The sequence below is a fragment of the Protopterus annectens genome, chromosome 6.part0, assembly GCF_019279795.1.
Source record: "Protopterus annectens isolate FY-2018-M chromosome 6.part0, PAN1.0, whole genome shotgun sequence".
Classification (NCBI taxonomy): Eukaryota; Metazoa; Chordata; order Ceratodontiformes; family Protopteridae; genus Protopterus; species Protopterus annectens.
Window position 1 is genome coordinate 596,326,892 of NC_056737.1, and position 25,456 is coordinate 596,352,347.

General features: G+C 39.2%; 1 protein-coding gene across 2 annotated transcripts in view; it reads right to left on the reverse strand.

Annotated features, from left to right (window-relative positions):
• Window positions 1–25,456, reverse strand: part of FANCM (FA complementation group M) — a 2,552,324-nt gene that overhangs the window by 1,409,040 nt on the left and 1,117,828 nt on the right. For both annotated transcript variants that reach the window (XM_044074265.1, XM_044074264.1), the window contains exon 8: window positions 9,242–9,337. In XM_044074265.1, coding sequence (XP_043930200.1) covers window positions 9,242–9,337 — 96 coding nt within the window. The remainder of the gene's footprint in view (window positions 1–9,241; window positions 9,338–25,456) is intronic.

Genomic DNA, 25,456 nt, shown 5'->3' on the forward strand with positions numbered 1-25,456 from the left:
GCTCTGGCCCAGAAGTGTAGGAATCTTCTGGATTCCTTGGCAATTCTGATGTGAACATATACTTCCTGGAGATCCAACAAACAAATTCAGTCTCTCTTTCCCCTGTAGACACAAAAGATAGATTACACATAATAAGGTCTAGTAGTGGTCTAAGAACTTTTGCTTTCTTGGGAACCAAACATATTCTTGAATTAAGCCCATTTCTGGCCTGATGGGACCTCTTGGATGGCTTTTCTGAGTAAGGAAATTTGACATTTCTTCCTTCATTGTCCTCATTTGATGGGGTGGAATATCTAGAAAGGGAGGGGAGGACAGTTTTTGGAAATGAGACAAAGGAATGAATGTAGTAGCCTTTACATACTATCTTTAAGAACAAGGAATGTAATAGCATTAATGACATCTAGATACTATCCCTCTGACCCTTTTATCCTACATGATGGTCACCCATGCAGTCTGCAGCAGGACAGAATTCCCAGTTACCTCAGGAGTGGAATAGTCTGGCAAGATTCTGAGGGTTCTGCTGCTGAATTCCTTGGATAGGACCATAAAAACCCTGATTTTGCAGAGCACTTCTGGGGCGCATTCAGTGAAGGATCCCTCTTCCCCCACAGGAACTTCTATCCTGAACCTGGTTAAATGACTATTTGTGGGACTTCGTAAAACACAAGTTCTAGAAACGTTTTGATTCCTGGAAAAGAATCTCTGGGGAGATGTGAACTTGACTCCCACCATGGACAATGTTTTTTCCTCTTGCTCTCTTCTTTCCAGTTTCTCTTTCACGTTTAGTCCAAAATGATAGCCTGTTGAAGGGGCCCATTCATGAAATACACCTTGAAGTTCTCCGCAAAGTCACAAAGAATGAGGCAGGCATAGCATCTCATAGTGATGCATGTTCCCACAGCTCTAGCCACTCCACCAGCTGCATTATGTAACAAGCACATATTGTGGTTTGAGATACTTGGCACAGTAGACACCTGTGCCTCTAGCTGCCTATAAGCATCAGGTGTTACTGGTCATTTCAGTGCATTCATGGTCTATTTGGCTAGATCATGCTGAAATGTTTCATATGCAAGAGGTAATTTAAGGCATTAAGGCAAAAGTACCTGATGTATAAGTTTACCTGCAATTCTCTCCATCACCCAAGAATCCCTATGTGAAGGAACAGGCAGCTGGGCTTTCACTGAGAGCTCTCTGTTGGTCATCGCTATTACAACCATGGAGTTAGCAAAGACTCTTGCTCCAATATTTCCTGTCCTTTAGGATAATGTAGCATCTTGTCCAGTTTCCAAAGAATGGGCTCAGCCACATCAGGCTGTCTCCAAGCCCTTCCCACTACCAACTCAATCACTTGGTCAGGAGGGGAAATCATAAGGAAGTAGTGAGGCAGATTGAAAAGCCTCCACTAAAATCTCCTCACATGGGGAGAGATATGTTCAGAGGGCTAAGAGCCCCTGTGTTGAAATAATTCTAGGATTTCTGAAAATTTGAGGTTGTTTGGAGGGAATGCAGGAAACCCTGTCCTTGTTAGGATCCGAGTGATGTGTTTGAGACTTTGCTGGGGTGTTTGTCTTTTCTTACACTTCTTCCCAGACACTTCAGAGTGAGAATCTTCCAAGGGCAAGAAGGATTGGTCTGACACTGAAGGTTATCTCTTCCCGGGGGTTTCCACTGCTTTCTGTTGATGGAACCCATGACTGGTGCCTAAAGCTGAAGATTGACCAGTATCTGAAGTGTGTAAACAAAGGAGATGGCACATTTGCTTTGTCACATATTGACAGTGAGGTAAATCTTTCTACTAATGCAAATGCTGACAAAGTGCTTATGGAAGCTGATACAACATGAACTGAAGCCAACATCCGTGCCAAGGTCAATGACAAGTAAGCTCTGGCACAGACAGATACTAACCTCGAGACTATGTCCAGACCCAAGGTTGGCTTCAGAAAGTACAGTTGTGTACCTGCCATAAATGTAGATGTTAGAGTGCTTTCACTGTTGCAGTCATTACACTTGCGTTATTCTGCTGGCAGGCTACCCGCAGTCGGCCTGAATTCCAAAGTCCTGGTCCGGTATCTGTTGCTGTCGCCTCTTCCCTGATGTCAGTGCGCCAGGGGTATAAAATATGCAGCCAACGCCATTTTCTTCAGTTTTTCTTGCCCCAGATGTCAGGTGCCCCCAAACGGGTAGGCTAAAAAAATTCTGATCATAAAAAAGCATGCACATAAACTTCATCTAGAAGCAAATACACCACATAGGTTGTATAGAATAGAGAAGTACAGATAAGTCCTAGCAATGAAAGGGGGATGGTGGGAGGGTAACCTGGACTGCAACAGTGAATACACTCGAACATCTACATTTATGGTAGGTACACAACTGTACTCTGTTCATCGTGTTTCACTGTTGCAGTCACTTGGGTTGAATCCCAAAGCTGAGGTTGGGTGGCTAGGCCTAAATAGAATTAGGAGTGGCTATGAGGCCATGCAGAACTGCAGTGGCAAAGGCTGGTCTGGATTTAGAGTAAACAGGTACGTGTTAGAGCTTTTTGAAAGTGTGCACTGAAGTCCAGGTTGCAGCCTCCAAAATGTCCTTGGTTGGTACTCCTCTAAAGAAGGCTGCTGAAGTGGCTGCTGCTCTGGGAAAATGTGGCCTGATGCCCTTAGGCACTGATTTGCCATGTTGTGAATAGCAGAAACGAATGTAGTGGCCTATCCATTTTGAAATAGTCTGCTTTGAAATAGCTTTCCCTTGCGATCCTGCAGCGTATGCCACTAAGAGTTGCTCAGTCTGTCTGAAAGCTTTAGTCTTGTCCAAGTAAAAGCATAGCTGTCTGTGTATGTCCAAAGAATGCAGAAGTTTCTCCCCCTTATTCTGCTGGTTTGGATAAAAGGTGGGCAAATGTATGGTTTGGTTAAGGGCCACACTGGCCACTACCTTAGGCATAAATGTTGGGTTTGTCCTTAGAGAAACCCTATCCGGATGGAAAATAATAAAAGGCTCCACAGCCATTAGTGCCTGTAATTCTGAGACTCTTCTTGCTGAAGTTATTGCTAGCATAAGATCTGTTTTCCATGATAAGTATTTTATGTCAGCTGTATTGGCTGGCTCAAAAGGAGGCAGTGTGAGTTTTTCCAAGACAAAACTGAGGTCCCATGCAGGTATTGGGGCTCTCCTTGGAGGTCTTATGTTTTTGGCCCCTCTGAGATACTGCCTTAGCAGTGGATGAAAGAAAATAGGTGGGTCCGTATTGTAATGAGCTGAAATGGCAGAGGCATGGATCTTAATTGATGAGAAGGATAGGCCTTTGTCCAGCATCTCAGTTAGGTATTGTAAAATCTGAGGAATATTTGGAACAAGCGTGTCAAATCCTTGTGCCTGGTTCCAAGCATAGAATTTCTTCCATTTGTCTGCATAAGATTTTCTGGTGCTGGGCCTCCAGGCCTCCAAAATAACATCCATAACTGCTTTAGAGAGAGGTGTGTTCTGAATGGTTACATTATCTGCCATGCAGCCAGAATTAGGGTTCTGAGTTGGCTGTGTAGGATCTGATTGTTTTGTTGGGTCAGCAAATGAAGAATTTGAGGTAATGTCCAGGCTGGACCTAGAGACAAGCTCTTTAGGATTGGGTACCAGTGCTGGCGTAGCCAGTCTGGGGCAATCAGGATAATTTTTGGCTTCTCTTGTCTGACCTTTAGGAGTACCTTGGGGAGGAGAGGCAGAGGAGGGAAGGCATATACTGAGAGGGCTTTCCAGCTGAATGAAAGGGTGTCCACTTTCCATGCTTGTTCTGGATAAGTCTGAGTGCAGAATCTTTGTAGCTGGCAGTTGTGAGGGGAGGCAAATAGATCTATGTCTGGGCATCCCCATTTCCCTGTTATCATTCTAAAGATTTGTGGATCTAGTTTACACTTGTGAGGATCCATGAGGTTTCTGCTTAGTTCTTCTGCCAGGGTATTTGTCCTTCCTGGCAGGAATTGTGCTTGCAGATGTACTTGATAAGTCAATGCTGTGTTCCACAAAGTTATGGCTTGTCTGCAGAGGGGGTAGGAATATGTGCCTCCTTGCTTGTTTATGTACCACATGACTGTAGTATTGCCCGTCTTTATCAGCAGTTGTCCTGGAGGAAGTAGGTCCTTGAAGGCTGCCAGTGCATTCTGTACAGCTAGCATTTCTTTTTGATTGATATGAAGATGCATTTGGCTTGTGGGCCATGTGCCCTGAATACATTTTCCTGCCATGTGTGCCCCCAGGCATAATCTGATGCATCTGTTAATGTCTGCCTGGCTGTGGGTAAAGCGAATGGCTGTCCCTTGTTGTGGTGACAGGCCTGTGCCCACCATCGAAACTCCTGTTGCAGGCAGGGAATGAGAGTAATTAATGTTTCCAGGCTGTGGCAATGTTGAGTCCAAACACTTTTTGGATACCATTGTAGTTTCCTCATATGCAGTCTTGCATAGACAATTAGTAGAATGCAGGATACCATGTAGCCCAGAGCCTGCAGAATTTTTCTTGCAGATAACTGGGTCTTTGTTGCCATATTTTTGAAGTAAGAAGTCAGTTACCTTTGTTTGTCTGGCGTGAGATAAGCCATCTGGGTAGTTGTATTTAAGCTTGCACCCAGGAATATTATCTCTTGAGAGGGTACTCGTTTTGATTTCTTTTTGTTTACTGTGTACCCTAGGCAAATTAGCAATCTTTTTACAAACGCCAGATGCTTTAGTAGAATGTCTTTGGTCTCTGCTTGAATAAGGCAGTCGTCCAAGGTAGGGAACTATCTGAATTCCTCTTTGTCTGCAAAATGCAATTACTGGTGCCAGGCATTTTGTGAAGACCCTGGGCGCAGTAGATAAGCCAAAGGGCAGTGCAGAGAATTGGTAATGCACTGAGCCAGCTATGAATCTGAGGTATCTTCTGCAAGTTTTTCTGATTGGGACATGCAGGTATGCCTCTTTGAGGTCCAAAGTTACAAGCCAAGCCTTCTTGCCCAGCATGGGCAGAAGCTGCTTCAGAGTCAACATTTTGAATTTTGGAATGTCCAGAAAAGTGTTTAGAATAGATAGGTCCAGAATTGGTCTCCAGGCTTTGTCCTTTCTTGATACTAAGAAAAGTCTTGAGTAAAATCCTTGCCCCTGCTCTTGTTGTGTCACTGGCTGAATAGCCCTCATGTCCATGAGAGATGAAACTTGTTTTTGAGCCTCTGCCCATTGATTGTGTGGCAGGTCTGGCATACGTTTTGCTTTTGGAAGGGTGTGAATGTGGAACCTGTAGCCCTGAGAGACTATATTTAAGACCCATTTGTCCTGGGTTATCCTGTTCCAATTTTGAGAAAAAAGTGCTAACTTTCCCCCTAAGGGAGCTGCCAAAAGTTAAGTGCTTGGCATTGGAAGAGGGAAGTCATTAGGACTGTTTCCTATAAGGCTGTGACTTGTCTTCTCTGCTTTTGGAGGTAGAAGCACCCCATTGTCTGGGCCTGTTGCCTGCCTCTAGGGCATGTGAATCTGCCTCTTTGTGGTCTATCTGCCACTGGAAAGGACCAATTCTTACAAGGCCAGTTCCTGCTAAATCTGGGTGGTTGTACCTGTAAGAAATCCTTTACTGTCTGCATAGATTTAGCTTTATCCTCCATTTTCTTCAACACCTCTTCTGCCTTAACACCAAAGTATCATGCTGTAATGGAGCGTCCAATAATTTTGCTTTAACATGATCAGGCAGATTCTGTTCCTTTACACAAAGAAAACAGCACCTCCACTCCTTCAGAACTCCAAAAATTCCAGGAGAAGGCGAAGGCCGAGGTACCAGAATTAAAAACTTTTCAAACGCACAGCAACTGGTGTTCTTATTCTGTATATTTAAAAAAAAAAAATAAATAAAAGATTCTGTTCCTTTAACCAAGCATGCCTTCTAACAACAGAACCTGTAACTGCGGCCCTGCATGAGGCCTCCAGTGAATCATAACCACATTGCAAAGTATGTTTTCCCACTTGTTCAGCTGCATGCAATAAATCCTGCAATTCTTTGTTCTAAGAAACAAAGACATTAAGTATTGCTGATATTTGAGCATATGAAACTGACAATTTAAAGCCCTTACAGCCAAGGTAGCAGAAGTGTAGACTTTTTCCCCCATCTGTCCAGAGCCCTAGATTCTCTATCTGAGGGGATAGGGTTTTTAGCAGAAGTAGCCTTGACCCCTTTGGGACCCTGTGAGATAATTTCTGGGTCAGCTGCAGGGTTTTTATATAGAAATTTATGGGAATCTGGAACCCTGTAGTATCTGTCCGGCTTAACAGGTGCAGGAGGTAGAGATTCTGGGGACAGGCCGGACTCTGAAAATACATCATCTACTATGTCTAGAACAGGAGGAATTGCAAGAGGTCTGTGCTGAGGCAGTAACAGAAAGTCTCTAAGCCTTTTCTTAGAATCTGAATAATCCTGGCTATCCCAGTGGAAATGCTCCCTCATGTTATACAGGGTTTCCCCAAATGAGTAATCCTCAGGAGGAGAAGTTGAAGGAATAGAATCTTCAGCATCAGAATCCTCATAGGGAGGAATAGAATATCCCTGTTCTGAAGAGGAATCAGAAGAAATGGAAACCTGATCAGAGGAATCATATTCAGTGTCTTGCCTAGGCCTCTTTTCAGGAGGGGGATGGGAACCCCTGATCAAAGTAATTAGGTCTTCGGCCATTTTGAGCATCTGTTTCTTAGGCATAGAAGTCTGTCCTGGACAATGCTGTACTTGTTTCCTTGTCTTTAAAACTGCTTTAGACTTTGTCTTGGATGCTGAAGTAGGCTTTATATAAAGTTGTGTAGGTCTGAAATCACCCTCAGAAGCCGATGCCTGCTCAGCGGCTCTGGACCAATCTGAGGGACTGATTTCTGAAGGGCCAATATCTTGAGTATCCAGAGGCCTAGTTGTCTCCACGTGGGAGTCGGAGGCAGCCTGTGGCTCTGAGGTAGCAGGAGTCAGGGGCTGCGAAAGCACCTCACTGAGCACCGGCGAACCGGCGACTGGCCTAGAAGAGGCCTTGGATGCCTGTCCTTTTCTTTATCCTTGCATTCTTTATGAATTCCGGTCGTCAGTTGCTCCGACGGCATTATATAGTTAAACCTGGGGCCAAAGTAATGAAAAGCAAAATCGTACCGATGCTTAACAGTGCGTTGGTTAAATCTAGCACAAAACCGACCACTAGCAACATCGTGATCAGGGCCTAAGCAAGGAATACAGTAAGAATGAAAATCCTTATGAGGTATTTGCTTCCCACAAGAAATACAATTGTTAACTTTATCTGACATCGGTCTGGAGCAAGAAAAAAGTTTCCCCAATGGGGTACTTAGCTTTATTGAAGACTTCTGATCTGAAATTCAATTACGAAAATCTCAGGAGTTGGCCGACCGGCACTTGTGAACTGTTTTTGCTTTGGGCACCGTGCGGCAAGAAAAACTGAAGAAAATGGCATCGGCTGCATCTTTTATACCTCTGGCGCACTGACGTCAGGGAAGAGGCGAAAGCAACCGACGCCGGACCAGGACTTTGGAATTCAGGCCAACTGCGGGTAGCGTGCCAGCAGGATAACCCAAGTGTAATGACTGCAACATTGAAACACGATGAACATCCATGAGGCTGAAGGTGAAGGTGTCAGCAATTGTGAATAGCCCCAACAAAATCAGAACTGGTACCAACAGCAACATCTTAACCCCGACTCCTTAGGACATAGTCTCTCTCTCTCTCAGTGCCACTGGGGTTGGCATTGCCAGGCAGGACAGATGATGCTGGACTTGAGGGGGGAAATCCCTTTTAACACTGACACAGCTCACACTTATCTCCAAATCTCCCAGTGTTGAAACCAAGCCTAAGGACGAAAAAGAGGAGGAAGAGGGGTGAGGTTCAGATCTGCTCACCCTAGACATGGGGGAGGCAATCTGTGCCATAAAAAATACCCTCATTATGAGCTCCAAATCATGTTGCATCAAGGAGCTCCTGACAGACCTCTCCCAACAGGAAGATGTAGTAGATGCCAGTCCAGAGTCCACATACCTAGACAATTCTACATCCAAGGAAAAGCTGCCAATCTTTTCTTTGGGGGGGGGGGATCCTGGACAAGGACTATTACTGCTGAGCAATACTTCTTGGGAGACAATGTAGAAGCAGCAGCAGCAATGGTTGGACCCTACAGAGGCTCAGGATGGGGGTGGCTCAATGCTGAACTTTTTGGGGCTGGAGTGGTGCTTGAACTTTGTGGCTTAGCTCAAGGAAGCTTAGAAAATACAGTTTCCGTGAAATAATTTGCTGCCATTTTTTCTCTTTCTTTGCCTTGTCATCTCTTTCAGAATCACTGGGGGAAAATCTTTTAGGATTAACTTGTTTCCAAAACATTTGCAGATTTCAGACTGCTTTTTTAAACGATCTGGCCCAAAGCACACTGCACAAATTGAGGTAGTCCTGGGGTGTGATCCTGTGGCCTTCATTGGCCATGTTTTTGGAAATCTGGGCCTTTTCTATTGTAAATAGCAAATCATCAGAATACCCAAGGAAGAAAGCTACAATCTACTCTAACTACAGTTAACAGAAAACACAAATGCTCCACAAAGTTAAATTTAAAGCAGTTCTGATAAGAGAAGCAGATTAACTATAGACAGTAATCCTACCAAAACATTTTTTATAACAGGCCCGCAGCTGAGACAAGTGAGGGAGAAAGGAAAAAAGGGTAAAATATGGTCAAATGGCAGATAACCCAATGGGAAACCACTAACATGAAATAATGGTTATCAGCAGTTATATAATCCAACTTTTACAGAAAATAGAGCAAGAAAAGAATCACTTATACTATGGCACCAAATGAGATTTGAGGAAAGAAGGAGCAGTGGTACATTATGGGAGGAGCTTGAGCTGTTTGTGAGGAGCTGGCTTTCGTGATGGCACCTAGTGGTAGAGACCAGTCGCATGCAGTGAAATGGATGAACTGGATAATCTAAGATCTTACAGTTAAACTATCTACCTTTATTACACCCATTGTCTAAATCTAAGGTTAGGATTGATAAAATATACATAACATTACTTGGAGGTGCAATAAATTAATACTAACAAAAAGGAGACTACAGAAGGCATAAAGGCAAACACATGTAATTTACAGAAGTAATTTACAGAAATAGATGTCCTTGAAGGGTAACATGTCACTCTTACTAGAATTAGCATTGAAAAATAGTATTCCTTACACATACCTTCTGAAAACAATGATGATGCACCCTACCTTGTTTTCCTGCCCAGGATTGAAAATGCTGAATTACAACTTCTTCTAGCTTCTTTAACTTTGGATGACTGTAAACAAACGTCTTCTTACTGGGACCTAAAAACACACACACAAAAAAAAAAAAAAAAAGACATAACTGAGACCGTGAAAAATATATTCTTGAAGCTACTGTTCAATATCATACCAACATTCTACGGCTTCAGAATCTCGGCTAAATAAGGCATTCATGATAGGGTGCTAGGAAAATACACCTTACTTTGCTACTATGCATTTTTATGCATCTGTAAATCCTATAATAGCTTCAACATAATAAAAACTGTTTGCCATACAGCAGAAATGGTAGCAAGTGAAAAAGATCAAAATGCTTCAAAAAATGGTTTAATTCACATTTTTAGATCCATAAATCAAACTACTCAAAATATTTTAACCATCTTCATTCAATCATCATACCAAGTTGCAGCACAAATTCACATTAATTAAAAGAAAAGCAACCACAATAGCAGTTTCCACTGTTAGTGTTGTACAGTATACGTTTTCTTTTTGACGATTTTTAATCCCTCCAGCATTTCAAAACAGGTCAATATTCATGCCTTCTCTTAAACTTCACTCCTTCTCCTTGCATTATTTTGCAGGTATTGCTCCCATAAATTCCATTCATTTCTATGAAATGGGCTCCTTCCCTTTCCTGAAAGTCCCACACCTCCAGTTATTTTACCTCCTTTGCAAAATTTAAATACTCTATTTATAGTTGGTATAGATTTTGATTTCAGTTTTCTAGCAATTACATTTTGACCACTAACAGCATTAAACTTAACAAGGACTTACTAACTCTAGGTAATATAGCTCCGACATCCCAGCTCAAACACTTGCTCTTCCAGTACTTCTGTTAAAGTATTTTAAGGAATTTTTAAAATCTGCCAACTTTTTACATCCCACCCCCTCCCCCAAAAATAAAAATAAATTGTTCTTGATTTCCTCTTTCTTCCCTATCAGATTTTCAACATTTTCTTTCAGCATGTGGAAAACTCCTCATAAATCTACTTCCAGTATAATACAGATGCAAACTACTCATGCAAAAAATTTAAAAACTTTCTGGATGTTGTTGCATATTTGGAAGCCCTACAGATTTTTCTCACTGATTCTTGATAATTTACCTTTGTATTCTCTTTTCCCAATTTTTTTTTTAACTTCCTCTGATTGGTTCTTATACTTGTCCAGTATTTTATATACCCAACTAATTAACCTTTTTTTGGCAGCACGTTTTGTTCTAGAATCAAATAAAAACTCTATTAGAGCTGGTCTTTCACTTAGTACCCCCTACCCATTTATTTTTGCCTGCAATCACTAAGTAATCCCTGATAGGAATGGCAAGCAATGACCTGAAGTCCAAATTCCTGCTTCATCTCATCCCATCCTATTATCTTTCATTTCCAAGTTATTTAAGCTAAATACCATGGTTCCTTTGCTAATTTCCTCCAGTAAATTCTAGCCCTCTGTTGCATATTTTCTATACACCTACATGCAGACATCTTTATTGGAAAAAAAAAACTCTATTCCCACACTGGCTTATTTCTTAGAATACTTTTTGCTACTGTATGAATTTGATGTTCTGTAGATTGTTACCATTCTTTTTAAAGAGACTAGGATTTTGAATGTAGATTATCTCTTAACCACCCTCCCCCTTCATCATCATTCTCTTCCACTTTGATTTATAACCTGTTACACTGTATATATACATATTTACACACACAAACACAATCGTACGCATCTATATATGTTCCTTAACAGTATACCGTTAAAGCTTTAAAGTATTCTTTCAAATCAGGTTACCCTAAATCAGCTTGTTGTACAGGTAGATTTAACTTATCCCACTTATAATCTGCAACCTTTCCCAGCTAAAAAATCTATTGATTCTATATTGTCATACACAACTTATCTTCCCTCTAATAAAATTATGCCTGACTTGTAAATAAGACTACAAGGTCTAAAAACAATTTCAGAGCTTGCATCTTAACAGTGGCATTAGCACTAACCCCTTTTTTCTCAATTTGTACATGGGTTACAGTGTCACCAAGAGTGACCATCACTAGAGTCAATTTCCATATATATCCACAATCAAGAGCTTAACATTTCTTAATTTTCATAACCTCTTCTGTGCAGTCTCTTTCCACATATCTTTAGTTGCTCTAACAGAATATTTTTAATCCATACATCTAAATACTTAAAATTATCATGTATTTTTCACTTATTTGTCATACGCATTGGACATTGCTGAATCAATTGTTATATACATGTATACTTTGTCACTACAGCTTTTGTTTAATCTTCATTCTACACCCCAAAAAGCCCTGAAAATGTCTTGCTATGTTCCATAAAACTGAAATGTTCTTTTCTGGATTTATCAAGTACAGAATAATATATACAGTGGATATAAAAAGTTTACACCCCCCTGTTAAAATGCCAGGTCTTTGTGATATAAAAAAAAAATGAGACCACAATAAATAATTTCAAAACATTTTCCACCTTTAATGTGACCTATAACCTGTACAATGCAATTGAAAAGCAATCAAATCTGTTAGGGGAAAATATAAAAAAATAAAAAAGTACAATAAGCTGGTTGCATAACTGTGCACACCCTTAAACTAATACTTCAGTCTTCTTGGGTAGGAGTCTATCAGCATGGCACATCTTCACTTGGCAATATTTGCCCACTCTTCCTTGCAAAAGCACTCCAAATTCGTCAGATTGCGAGGGTATCTCTTATGCACAGCCTTCTTCAGGTCACCCCACAGATTCTCTATTGGATTTAGGTCTGGGCTATGGCTGGGGCATTCCAAAACTTTAATTTTCTTCTGGTGAAGCCATTCTTTTGCTGATCTGGATGCATGCTTGGGGTCAATGCATTGAAAGGTGAAATTTCTCATCTTCAGCTTTCTAGCAGATGCCTGAAGGTTTTGGGACAAAAGTGACTGGTATTTGGAACTGTTCATAATTCCCTTCACCTTGAATAAAGCCCTAGTTCTAGATGAAGAAAAGCAACGTCAAAGCATGATATTGCCACCACCATCCTTCACTGTGGGGATGGTGTTCTTTTGGTGATGTAAAGTGATGTGTTTGTGCCAAACGTACCTTTTGGAATTGTGGCCAAAAAAAATTCAACCTTGATCTCATCAGACCATAACATATTTTCCCACATTCTTTTGGGAGACTTGATGTATTGTTTTGCAAATTTTAGCTGGGTCTGGATATTTTTCTGTGTAGAAGAGGCTTCCGTCTTGCAACCCTACCCCACAGCAAAGACATATGGAGAATACGGGAGATTGATGTCACATGTAGTACACAACCAGTACTTGCCAGAAATTCCTGCAGCTCCTTCAGTGTTGCTGTAGGTCTCTTGGCAGCCTCCCTGACCAGTTTTCTTTTTCGTCTTGTCAATTTTGGAGGGATGTCCAGTTCTTTGCAACGTCACTGCTGTCCCATATTTTCTCCACTTTTTGATGACTGTCTTCACTGTGTTCCATGGTATATCCAATGCTGTGGAAAAATTTTTTGTACACTTCTCCTGACTGATATTTCAACAATGAGATCCCTTTGATGCTTTGTAGGTTCTCTGCGAACCATGGCTTTTGCTGTAGCAGGCAAATGAGTAAATGTCAGGAAAATCCTACTAAGACAGCTGAACTTTATTTGGGGTTAATCAAAGTCTCTTTAATTGATGGCAGGTGTGTACCCAAGACGACTGAATGGGGCAATTAAATAAAAAGGTGCTTTAAGGAAGTATTAGTTTATGGGTGTGCACACTTATGCAACCAGCTTATTGTAAGTTTTTTACTTTTTATATTTTTCTCCTAACAGATTTGTTTGTATTTCAATTGAATTCTACAGGTTATAGGTCAAATTAAAGGTGGGAAAAGGTTTGAAATGATTTATTGTAGTCTCATTTTTTTATATCACAAAAACCTGGCATTTTAACAGGGCTGGTAGACTTTTTATATCCACTGTGTGTGTGTGTGTGTGTGTGTGTGTGTGTGTGTGTGTGTGTGTGTGTGTGTGTGTGTGTGTGTGTGCATATATATATATATATATATATATATATTTATTATATATCTATATAGATACAGATTATATAGCCTTTCTTTGAGATGTTAAACTGAGGTCCCACCTGTTCAGTTTCGTGGTAGCTCAGGTGGATGTAAAAGTTCTTATGGCACTTATTGAAAGAGTACAGGGACGTTCCCTTATGTCTTTGCCAAATGTCCCCTAGTCATTAATGAACACCACCCTCTGGTCTCCCCTGAAAAGAGGCCACTGGCTTAGTGGGACTAAAACGGTCAACAAAGAAAAAGTATAAATAAATGACTACTAAGCCAGTTGTATCTTTGAATTTGTTAATCTCTTATTTTCTTTGTTAATGTCTTTAAATATAAAGCAAATAAAGGGAAAGAAGACATCCCTGTCTGAATCTTCTGTTCAAACACAGCTTGTCAAAGAGGAGCCATCTCACCTTTATGCTTGCCTACAATTCTTCATGTACCCTCTTCAGTAACTCTATTACTTTATCAGGGAATGCAAATGCTACCATTGCCCTACTGTTAAAATCTAAACAAACTCAAATGTTTTCTCTGTATCAAGACTCAACAATGATGGCAGTGTTTTCTTGTGTTCCACTTCCCTCTGTGGATCATCATTGTTCTATTAATGTTATCAAACATTTGCCTCTGCTATACAAAATCACAATGATCCATATGTATCAATTTTACTTATGTATTTCTTCAGAGCGCTATCCTCTTTTGTTACACTTTCTCTTCCAAGTCCCCCTGATACATTGTGCCTACTGCAAAACAGATTTCATCTTCCACCTATAAATAAAATTTCCTACTCAAAATATATTATTTCTCACAAAGTTTTCATGGCCTCTACAACTGTACTTTTAGAAAGAATATAAATACATGGCAGCATGATTTCCTTTTCTTGCCAATAACCCCTTGCTATCATAATTCTAACATTACTAATTTTTCTTCTTCTATTACTGCTGCAATCCTACTCACAATCAGCAACAGTCCCATTTTCCTTTCTCCGTGATGTTCTGAATATCCAAAATGAAATCCTTTGTCAAATGCACATGCCATGCTCATTTACATCCAAATGTGACACCTTATAACACTGCACCCTACACTTTTTACTATAAGTCAATATCCTGTTTTTGTGTGCATCTGTAAGACCATATACATGCCATGTTAATATTGATAAAGCAGCCATTCTGATAAAACTATTACTCCCACATATTATAAATGACAGTTCCTTTGAACATATTTTCATCTTGCAGCTTACATGCACATACCAATGATTGACAGACTGATTTTATAAGTAGTTGTTACTTCTCAGCGTTTATTAAAGCAAAATGCAACACAACTTCAATCAAGGAACTCAATTACATTTTAAAAAATCATTTACCCAAGTTTAATTTACAGAAAAAAAAAATACATGATTTCCAAAAAGGAAGTCTATCCCTCCAAATAAGAGCAGCTGTTCCAAAATGACAGGTAAACCCACTGACCAGCTACTAGACAGACATGTACTATAGGTGGAAATGTCTCAATTTACATCAAAATTACATATACCACAAGGCTGGTCAAACAGGATGATGCACTTGAGCTTTTCCATGTTCAAATCATCATAAGCAAAATGCCATACTACCTTTTTGTAAGTTATAGGTCCCCTTATGCGGCCCAGGAAATCCATAACAAGTGTTTAAGCTTACTGTTTGCACTCAACATCCAACTCAATGCCATATTCATAGGAGACTTTGATTACCCCACTATTGACTGGGAATCCTATACAACATCAAATGTACAGGCACAGAAATTCATGGATTTTGTAAACTCACTGGACCAGACTGTCAATACACAGACCAGCGGAGCAAACATAATGGATCTGGTCTTCACTGACATGGGACAGTGCCGCACACCCCCTAGTGTAACATCCTGTCTGGTAAGATCAGACTACAAAACGGTCTCCTTTGAAGTAAAAATAAAACCCAAAACTTCAGCTAATGCTGGAAATGTTCAGGAACTACTCTAAGGTTAACTTTGTACTACTAAGTGATAAACTGGCAAAATTTCATGCCTGGATAAACCCTGACAACACTGATGCCTACATTGAATTGTTCACAGAAACCCTAAACAAGCATGTTAATAGCTGCACAGAAGCAGTGGTACCCACTAGAAAGTAGTACAGAATTAACTCAAAAAACAAGCCACCCTGGTGGAATCACATCAATAGGCTTTGTAACAGAAGGAAGATAATCATGGCAAAAATTAAGATGTGTAGCATTCAGCAGGATAAGAATGCTTCCATGAAACTAAAACAACTCAGAGGAAAAGTAAAGTATACCAAACCAAATTGAGGTAAATTTGGCCTCCCAGGCCAAGGATTGCAACAAGGCATTCTTTAGCCATGTTCATAACTTTAAAGGCAATACACAATTGTGTGCAGAGTTCATTGTTAATACAGACACCCATACTGAGCCAGAAAATGTAGTAAACTTACTGGCAGAGAAATTCAGATCTAACCCCTCTCTCTCTCCCCCTTAGGAAATACCATCAAATGTTACTCCCACTACTCTTACTACGAAACAGGTCCATAATCCTCTCTCTATTGCTAAGAACATTGCATTGATGGGCTCAGACAATATCCCAGGATGCCAGCTAAACAGCAAGAAACATTACCTATCAGGTCCTCCTGAATTGCTATTTAACCATAGCCTTTGAACACGCTAAGTGCCTAACCAATGGAAAACAGCAACTGGAAAATACAGACCCATAAGTCTCACTAGTCTTTTATGTAAAGCCATGGAAAACATTATCATGAAAATGATCAATAATGGCATTGGAAACTTCAAGATACTGGACCCAACCAAGTTTTGTTTTGTAAAGGGCAGGTTATGCCTACTCAACCTGGTGGACTTCTTTGAGAAGGTCACAAAAGCAATGGATACGGGCAAAATAGTTCACACAGTCTACCTTTGACCATGCTAAGGCATTTGACACAATAAGCCACTTGGGCATTGCTGACAAACTGAAGAGGTTAGGTATAACCCTTATGTCACCAGGTAGATAACTGTCTCATAGACAGGGCCTAGGAAGTTAAAATTGGGGAGTCCATCTCTACATAGAGGCAAGTCACAAGCAGAGTCCCTCAGGGATCTGTCCTTGGGCCTGCTCCTTTTTGGGATTTACTTATCTGACGTCAAGACCAATGTCGAGGGCCTTTGGCTGACCAAATCTGCAGATGATTGAAAATTAAGAGTAGTCATAGAATCCCCACACCAACACTAATGTTGTCCAGGAAAAGTTGACACAGACAAACAACTGCTGTCAGAGCTACAGGCTAAAACTAAATGCCAAGAAATGCATAACAGTATCCTTATGGAAGTCATCCACCTCTGGTGGGCAACATACCCCTAAGAGTAGACCCAGTAGTCAGGGAGTTGGATACACACACACACAGTAATCTAGCCTTTGACCATCACATGTTTACAGTAGTGAGGCTATCATTCTATGTTGTTCAACTTATAAACAAAGGTGTGTAATCTAGGTCCAAGGTTGTCAATGTTCCACTCTAGTCAGTATTCATCAGACTTATAATAGAGTACAATGCCCCCTTTGGTATGTACCTAACCAGGCACATCCAACAACTGGAAAATCCACACAGGTTCCTCTCTAAAAGAATATAGGGTGTTGGTAGTAAAATAACATGTCCTATTGCAGACCGCCTCAAAGTCCTAACCCTGTATTCTGTCTGCTACAGGCTGTTGAGGGGAGATCTATGCCTGGCATACAAGGCATTGTCAGACACCACTCTGACGGATCTCCTGCATATCCACAAAACAAACAGCAAGAGAATTACCTGTTCTAAAGGCTTAAACCTTGCCTGTGATATAAATAGGACCTGTTGGAGACAGATGTATTTATCCCACAAACTACCCTTTCTCTGGAACAGGAACAGGCTCCCCATTAATGTGAAGTAGAATTCCTCCCTAACTCAATTCAAGTGTAACTTGGACAACCGCACGGGGAACAGGAAATCCATCCCTGGTTTGGCACCTATGTCTCTAATGGACACAACCTAAAATGGTTCATTTCCTATGCGCTGCTTGTAAATGTTTCATCTCCCAAGCCCTATTAACACTTATCAAGGGTACCAAACTTGTCAGAGATTTGGGATGCATGGCTAGGCTTAAAAAGGCCCTAGTGGTTGTTAGCCTAATGCACACCTATTAACGTATGTTACCTATTCTACAGTTATGTTTGATAAACTGAATTATCAACAGGTTACACAGACTAAAATACTGTACAACTGTATATTTGTATAATGTGAGGTTTACTCAAACAAACCAACCAAGCATACTTTCAAAATTTTTTACATTTTTATAACGCAGATCACTGTTAGATACCCTACACTTCCTCAGCTGACTCAGATTACAAAATGTCCACCAGTCTTTTACAGCTACTTTTAACCAGTTTTAAAACTTTGTCCTTGATAAAACATTCTTTTCCTGTATTGAAGCATTCTTTGCATCCTTATCTCATCCAGAGAAAACCAGTTCTCAGCAGGCCAAAATGTTCTTTCATTTTCTGAAGCATTAGCCATTTTTCTTTAGCAAGTTAATTCAGTTGAATATCTGTATACATTCAAGCTGATTAGGATATTTCAACAAGTCTCTATTGTTAATGCCATTTGTTACAAAAACATTCAAAAATATAATACTTTTTGTTCCATACACGCACATTCTAATAAGCTAATCATACTTGTTTACTGCATATTTCTTTTCTGTACTTGTAGATGCTGTGTCCTAAAAATATCACACTGTTACTATGAAGGAAAAACAGTTCTACCAAATTATGTATGTGTGTGTGTATATATATATATATATATATATATATATATATATATATATATATATATTTCTATCAGATACAGCTTATTACTATGAGGGAAACCAGTTTGCTTTATATAATTCTATCAATTCCCCCTTTTTATTTTGAAAACCAAAAAAAAAAAAAAATGTTGCTAAAATTTTTACAGAGAAATAATGTCTCCAGTGGTTATGTTACTTTCTTTATCATTTACATTACTTACAATAGATACCTGACTGACAGTCTTTGTAATACAAAGTTTAACACACATGCACGTTATTATGATCAACAAAATAATGGCTACTATAGCAAGTACAACTGTGATAATGGTTTTCCATCATTATGAAAATAACCCATTTAACCAATCATTCCAGTCAATGTTTATGTAGTCACGGAGAATTTACTAAATAAGCACTGTCACTGTAAATATTTACTGGATGTAAATGCTGCAAAACATATTTCATAGCCTATAGCTCAGCCCTTTGTGCTGATATGTATCCTGATAGCTTAACCATAACTGGTTTGTCTTCCCTTTTGCAATGTCACTATTGTAAACCCAGTACAGTACATCCCATCCTTCCTGAAACATGCACCATCCACATACACTGTAGGAATGTGGCAGTCATAATTTGCCTTTAATGGTGACTTATCCTTTTTTTCCAAATCTGTCATGCACTTTCCCTTCATAGCTAATAAAATTGGATAAATAATACTTGTCCCCGTCTGTATTTGTACATTCTCTATACTGAAAGTAGTTATCCATTTTGAAAAAAAAAGTCTGACTGACCTGTTCAGTGATTTTATTTATTTCACTATCATTTATTCTTGATTGTCAAATCTGGAGTTTGAACTATAACCCCCCGAGAACATTGTCAAATACTTTGTCTCATTCCTCGCTAAATTACCAAAAGCTGTTTAATGCAAGGATAAGATCCTTTTTCTACAGGAGTCATTCTCCTGCTACAAAAAGTAACCAAACTTAACTTAGTGTCCATTCCCTGAGATGCCTCTTGTGGCCAAGACTGTAATAACACCACTGACAATGTGTCCTTCCCCTGCTGCTGCTTGCAAAACAAAATGTAATTTTACTGCTGGGAGCTATCAGCTCTGTTGCCTGTGCCAACTTCTGCTTTAACATTTTAAATGCCTCTTCCTCAGTGTGACTCCATTGTAGAGTCAACTCTTCTTGTTGATCTGTCAACATTTTAGAGAGAGGAGCTGCAGCTTTTGCACAGTCCTCTATTAATTCCCTATTGTAGTTCATGATTCCCATGAATTTATTCAACTCCAAAACTGTCAAAGGCTTTGGCATTTTCAGAATGCCCTTCACCCTTTCCTGACAAGGTGTCCTCCTTGTCGGTGTGATAATGGTTCCTAGAAATTTTACTTCTTGTGACAAAAACTGTATTTTTTCTTTGTTGACTTTGAACGCTGCTTCTTGAAGCTGTCTCAGAATTTTTTTCATTGGTGATATGTGTTCTTCCACAGTCTAGGTCTGTAAGAGAATGGCACCAATATAATGAACAACCTTGTCATCTTTACTCGCATCCTGTAAGAATGTACTTACTATCTGATGAAAAACGACAGAACTGTTCTGAAAACTCTAGGGTAATTTACTCACAACATACTGTTGATTTTCAAATGTAAAAGTAAACCTTTGCCATTCCCTTTTCTAAAGTGATACTGCAAAAAATCTATTTGCTAAATCTATCATCATAAACCAATTACTTTATGGTTTTATGTCAGCTGCTATTTCTGGAACTCCTGGTATCAAATGTGCTCTTGGCTGTGTGTACTGATTAACCTTACGGAGGTCTATTACCTAACAGGAACTCACATCCTTCTTTTTAACTGGCCAAATAGGTGAATTTGTTGGACTATGTCCCTCCTGAATTATGCCTGCATGTTCCCAGTCTAAAATGCATTTCCTCATGCCATCAGCTGCCTCAGCTGGAATCAGACACTGGTTTTGAAAGGAGGAATATAATCCCTTGCCATCCACCATTGTAATTGGAACTTCTAACTTCCCACAGTGTGGTTTTATTTCTGCCCATAAGATCTGAAATTCTTTTTCTATGGTATTCCAAATATCAATTTGTTCATCTGTCGGTGGCAACGCCCTGCTTCCCTTGCTCTCTACTACGCTAACTTGTATAGTCATGCACGGTCGGTTAACACTCAATTCACTTTCATCTCGTTTTCCACAGAATACAGTTGGAAAAATTACTTACTATACCTATCCTGTTAAAAATAGCCATTCCTATTATGGTCATACCACAACCAGGATGTATCAAAAATGTTCCCATTACCAGAGTTTCATCCTGAGTAAACTTAATTTCTACAGGTTCACTGCCCACTGCTACCCATGCACTACCATTAAAACCTGAGATCAAAGTTTACTTCTCGGCTCTGGCTTAATCCTGTTTGTAACAGAAACTGTTGCTCCCATGTCTAGTAAGACATTCTTCCACGGCAACCCCTCCAACCCAGATGCCAGTTAAAGGTCAACCATCACTTCCTCATTTAAAAAAAGCTAACCGAACTATCTGAATAGGGGGGTACACCCCTATTGTGAATCACTATCATTATCCAGATGCCTGGAAACTTCTCTGACAACACAAATATTGTGTTCTTGCTCCTGGGAATCCTTATCCTCATCTACTGCATATGCAGACTGAAGCAATTCCTGACATACAGCCTGCTGTCTTTTACATTCTCTGCTACTGTTAAGCTCTTCCCTAGCTTTTATTGGATATACATTGCCTTTACTGTCATATTGCTAAAATGTAGTATTCCCTCTTGGTTTACTATGAAATGTTTGACTCTCTATGTTATCAACTTGCAACTTTTACTTTGCCTTCCTGGCTTCTATTTCTTCAGAGTCCCTTGCAAATACTATCTGCCTATTTTTCCATTTCTGTAGTATACACAATCCTGTTTGATATGTTCCAGTTTTCTGCAGAAAAAACATGCAATTTGTCTATCATCAGGGCTTCCCATAACTGGAGGGGTGGATGCTGCTGTCAGTACCTCCCTGTTCTCATCCCTCTTTTTCTCTACTTCTCCCCACGCTACTGACCTATTTTAAACTCATCTTCATCAGTACCAAGAGAAAAAATGTTATGCTTAAAATATCTCTGTTGCCACTCATTACTCTCTTTCTCATTAGCTTATGAACACATTGCTCTAATGTGTCAGCAGTTTCCTTATAAATACACAATGCCACCTGGTACTGCTTTTACTTGTTCCAAAAACACATGCATTAGTCTCTCTCTTTTGCATTTCTGGGTCACTCATTTCACTATTATCTATTCTGTAAACAATCAAAAAAGCTAATTTAAAATGCTCTGCCTGTTCTAACATCCTGCCAGAAACTGTATTATTAAAATACTCTAACAACTTTGTAGTCAAACTTTGACCTTCGGAGTACACCAAGAGTATAGCTCTCATTCTGTCTAATGTAGAATCAAGCCTGCATTCATTATAAACAATGAAAGTCTTAACACTTTGGAATAAATTCCAAAAAACATCTCTGCAGTGAATTATTCCATGCAATATCAGCTGTATAGGAAAGTCAATCTTCAAATGTCAACATATTGTAAAAAATACCTTTCTTGTCCTTCCAATGAAGAATGGTTTGTAACAAAAAAGACTGTTGGCAGAGATCAACTGGAGAACCTGCCACTACCTGCACACTTTGAGTGTTAATGCTATCTAATGAACATGTTCTGACACGTGTCTCTGTAAATTTGCAAGTGCAACTGTATATTCCTGTAACTGTTTCGGTAATTCCCCTGTCTTAATGTGTAATTCTGCTTCCTTTATCGTGGCATTCAAAAGTTTTTGTTGTGCATCCTGTAACTCATGTGTAAGAGCTTCTGTGCCAGTGTCCCCACCCATACTTTCCTGTGTATCCATAGCCGCATGTATAGCAACATCAGCCCTAGTCAAAATGTCTAAAATATCTTATCTTGCATATACTTCCTAACCTGTATGTCATGTTTCTTTAACATTTGCATGTGTTTTTCATTAAGCTCTGTCAGCTTACCATCTAGCTGTTTGTCTGATAATTCCTTATCTTTGTTAAGAGCATCCCACTGTGAGCAGTAGGTCTGAAAGATTTCAGCTGTCTCTACAACCTGTAAGCTGTTAGCATGATCTAAAAATAACTGGAATTCTCTATAAAAGGTAGAAAGTGGCATTCCAAAATTACTTTTGACATCATATGACAATTATGATATGTCCTGTGTAGTCTTGACTGACAAATGCTGAAACACAGTTTTATGACAAAGACAAAATAAAGTCACAGGGACAACCAGGTACCTCAAAATACAAGAAACAAATCCAAATATGTAGAAAAATAGAAGCAAGCTGCAGGTCTCTTCCAAAAGCTTTATTCACAGATTACACGAGCGCTTTCACCAACTGGCTTCTTCAGGTGTACATCTGAAGAAGCCAGTTGGTGAAAGCGCTCGTGTAATCTGTGAATAAAGCTTTTGGAAGAGATCTGCAGCTTGCCTCTATTTTTCTACATATTTGGAACAGTTTTATGACAAGTTAAACAAAAACAAAGATATCTGTTCTCCACAGTTAAAACATTCAGCTTGAGTTTAATACTTTTGTACATATTGATCAAAACAATGAATTCATTTACACATACACACTTTCTCACTTCTATTTATATCAAACAATACTTTATTATATTTAATATCACTACTGGCTTGTTCATACGGCTGACGTAATAATGTCCAAACTTTATCAGGAGTCTGGTTTATGGCCACAGCATGTGTGCATTTAGCACTCATGCCCTTGATGGTATCCATGTCACTTCAGAAAGAGGCTTATCTTTTTCAGAAATGGTTAACCGGTGATCAGGTAGTATACCAAAACTGCAAAGTGGAATCTCCCTCTCTGTCTAAAATGCTGGTGAACATCTCAGAGTAGATGCAAAGATGAAATCTCAGTTTCACCCACTGAGAAGTTCCTGATACTGCTGAGCTATTCAGTACTGACCATATGGGGGTTATCACCAACAAAATATTAACAAGTCCTTTTTGTAGTACTTTTACAAATATTTAAAAGGGTCTGAATTAAGAGTGGAACAACACTGTTGGATTGAATTATCAGCAGGTTACACAGACCAAAATACTGTATGGCTGAATATTCATATACTACGAAGTTTATTGAAACAAGCTAACCAAGCACTACTGTGAATTTTTTTTTTGCATTTTCTTTATAATACGGATCACTGTCAGACACACTGCACCTCCTCAGAGGACTCAGATTACAAAATGTCCACCAAACAGTCTTTTACAGCTACTTTTATCTAGTTTCATAACTTTGTCCTTAATGAAATATTCTTTTCCTGTATTGAAGTATTCTTTGTGTGCATTCTTATTTCATCCAGCAATAACCGGTTTCTTCAGCAGGAAGAAATGTTTTTTCATTGATAGCATAGTCAAACCTTTTCTGCTGTGTTGGCCATTTTCCTTTAGCAAGTTCATTCACTTGAATATCTGCATACATTCAACTGTTTAGGATATTTCAACAAGCCTCCATTGTTAATGCCACTTGTTACAAAAACATTCAGAAGTATACTACATTTTGTTCCATACAAGCACATTCTATTAAGCTAATCATACTTGTTTACTGCGTATTTCTATTCTGTACAGGCAGATGCTGTGTTCTAAAAATATCACACTGTTACTATGAATGAAAACAGTTTTACCAAACGTCTGTTACTGTGAAAAAAAAAAAAAAACAGTTCTACCAAATTATACATATTTTTCTATCAAATACATGTTATTACTATGATGGAAATCAGTTTTACTTTATATAATTCTATCAATGATTACCAAACCACTGTTACTGTGAAGGAAAAACAGTTCTACTAAATTATATATATATTTTGCTATCAACTGCATATTACTACTATGGAAACCAGTTTTACTTTATATAATTCTATCATGGTTAACCATACTAATCATATATACCAGATCACGAATTCCCTCTTATACAAACTGCTATCTATCCTTATCTTATCCCACAAGTTTCACACAGTCAAACTTCGATTTCTTTCACATCTTCTTGCAAAACCACAGTTCACATGTATACATTATATCTTAGTGACAGTCCTCCCACTTACTCAATAATTTCAAATTATTGATGTTAATCTTCCTTATCTCAATCTTCTAACAATGGTCTTTAGTTTGAGTCTAAGGTCCTCTTGATTTTTCTAGTCATCTCCTGTTTTTTTTTTTCTCCAGTTTATCATTTTCCTTTGGAACAGCAGAAAAAATTTCACTGGCAGTCTCTCTATGGATTTTGTTACTGTCAGAAGATTAGGAAAGCTCACTAAATATTTTTTTATTCTCTCCAAAGCGCCTGTTCTGCTTGCAAAAAATGTCTTTCATCCTCCAAAAAATATTCTGACAGTAGCTGGATATAACAACTTGAATCTCACACCCACCTCTCAACATTCCTTGACCAATTCTCTTCTCCTTGATGTATGAGCAATAATTATTTTCTATAAACACTCGTTCTCCAAGTTGTAATACTTTTCCTTTCTATTACAGTTTTGTTCAGTGCTGCTCTTTCTGCAGGCATGACTGTATCTTGGCTAATATAGGTCTTGTCTACTTTCTGATGGCCTGAATTAAAGCATACATTTGTTGAGTAATCTCATTTAAGAAATCCTCTTATGGAACGCCAACACAATTGTTTATTCGTACTTTCACATGATTACTGCAGTTTATTCCTTACGTTTTTCCTGGCATAGCAAAAAAATACATAGGCTTTCTCTGTGTTCTCTGTAGCAAAAATATGTAGGTTTCCCTGTGTTCTCAGTCTTTTAAGCAGAAGTTATATACGCACTATGTCTGTTAAGAAGTTATGTACTTACCATAACTCTGGATCCTTTCATTCATGTCCATTTGGTATGACTTATGGGGCCTTGAGTCTCTTGTCGGATCGGACTCAGCAGTTTTAGTACTCTAGCTTTGAATCCCTTTAAGAATATTCCTCCCATCATGAACCATGCACTAAGATTACATCAGATCGAGTCTGATGCCCTAGTCAGGAACCTATTGTGCCAACAAGCAAAGAATGCAAGTTTATTCAGGTCCTACAAGTCAAAAGAGGAAGGGGGAAGAATGGAGGGTTGATGTATTGGACTGATGGGAATGAAAGGTTCCAGTGTTACATTAAGTATATAACTTCCATATCCTTTTGATTTTTTCTGCCTAATCCAACTTATTTACCAGACTATCAAGCTTCTGGACTCTTGGGTAGCATCATG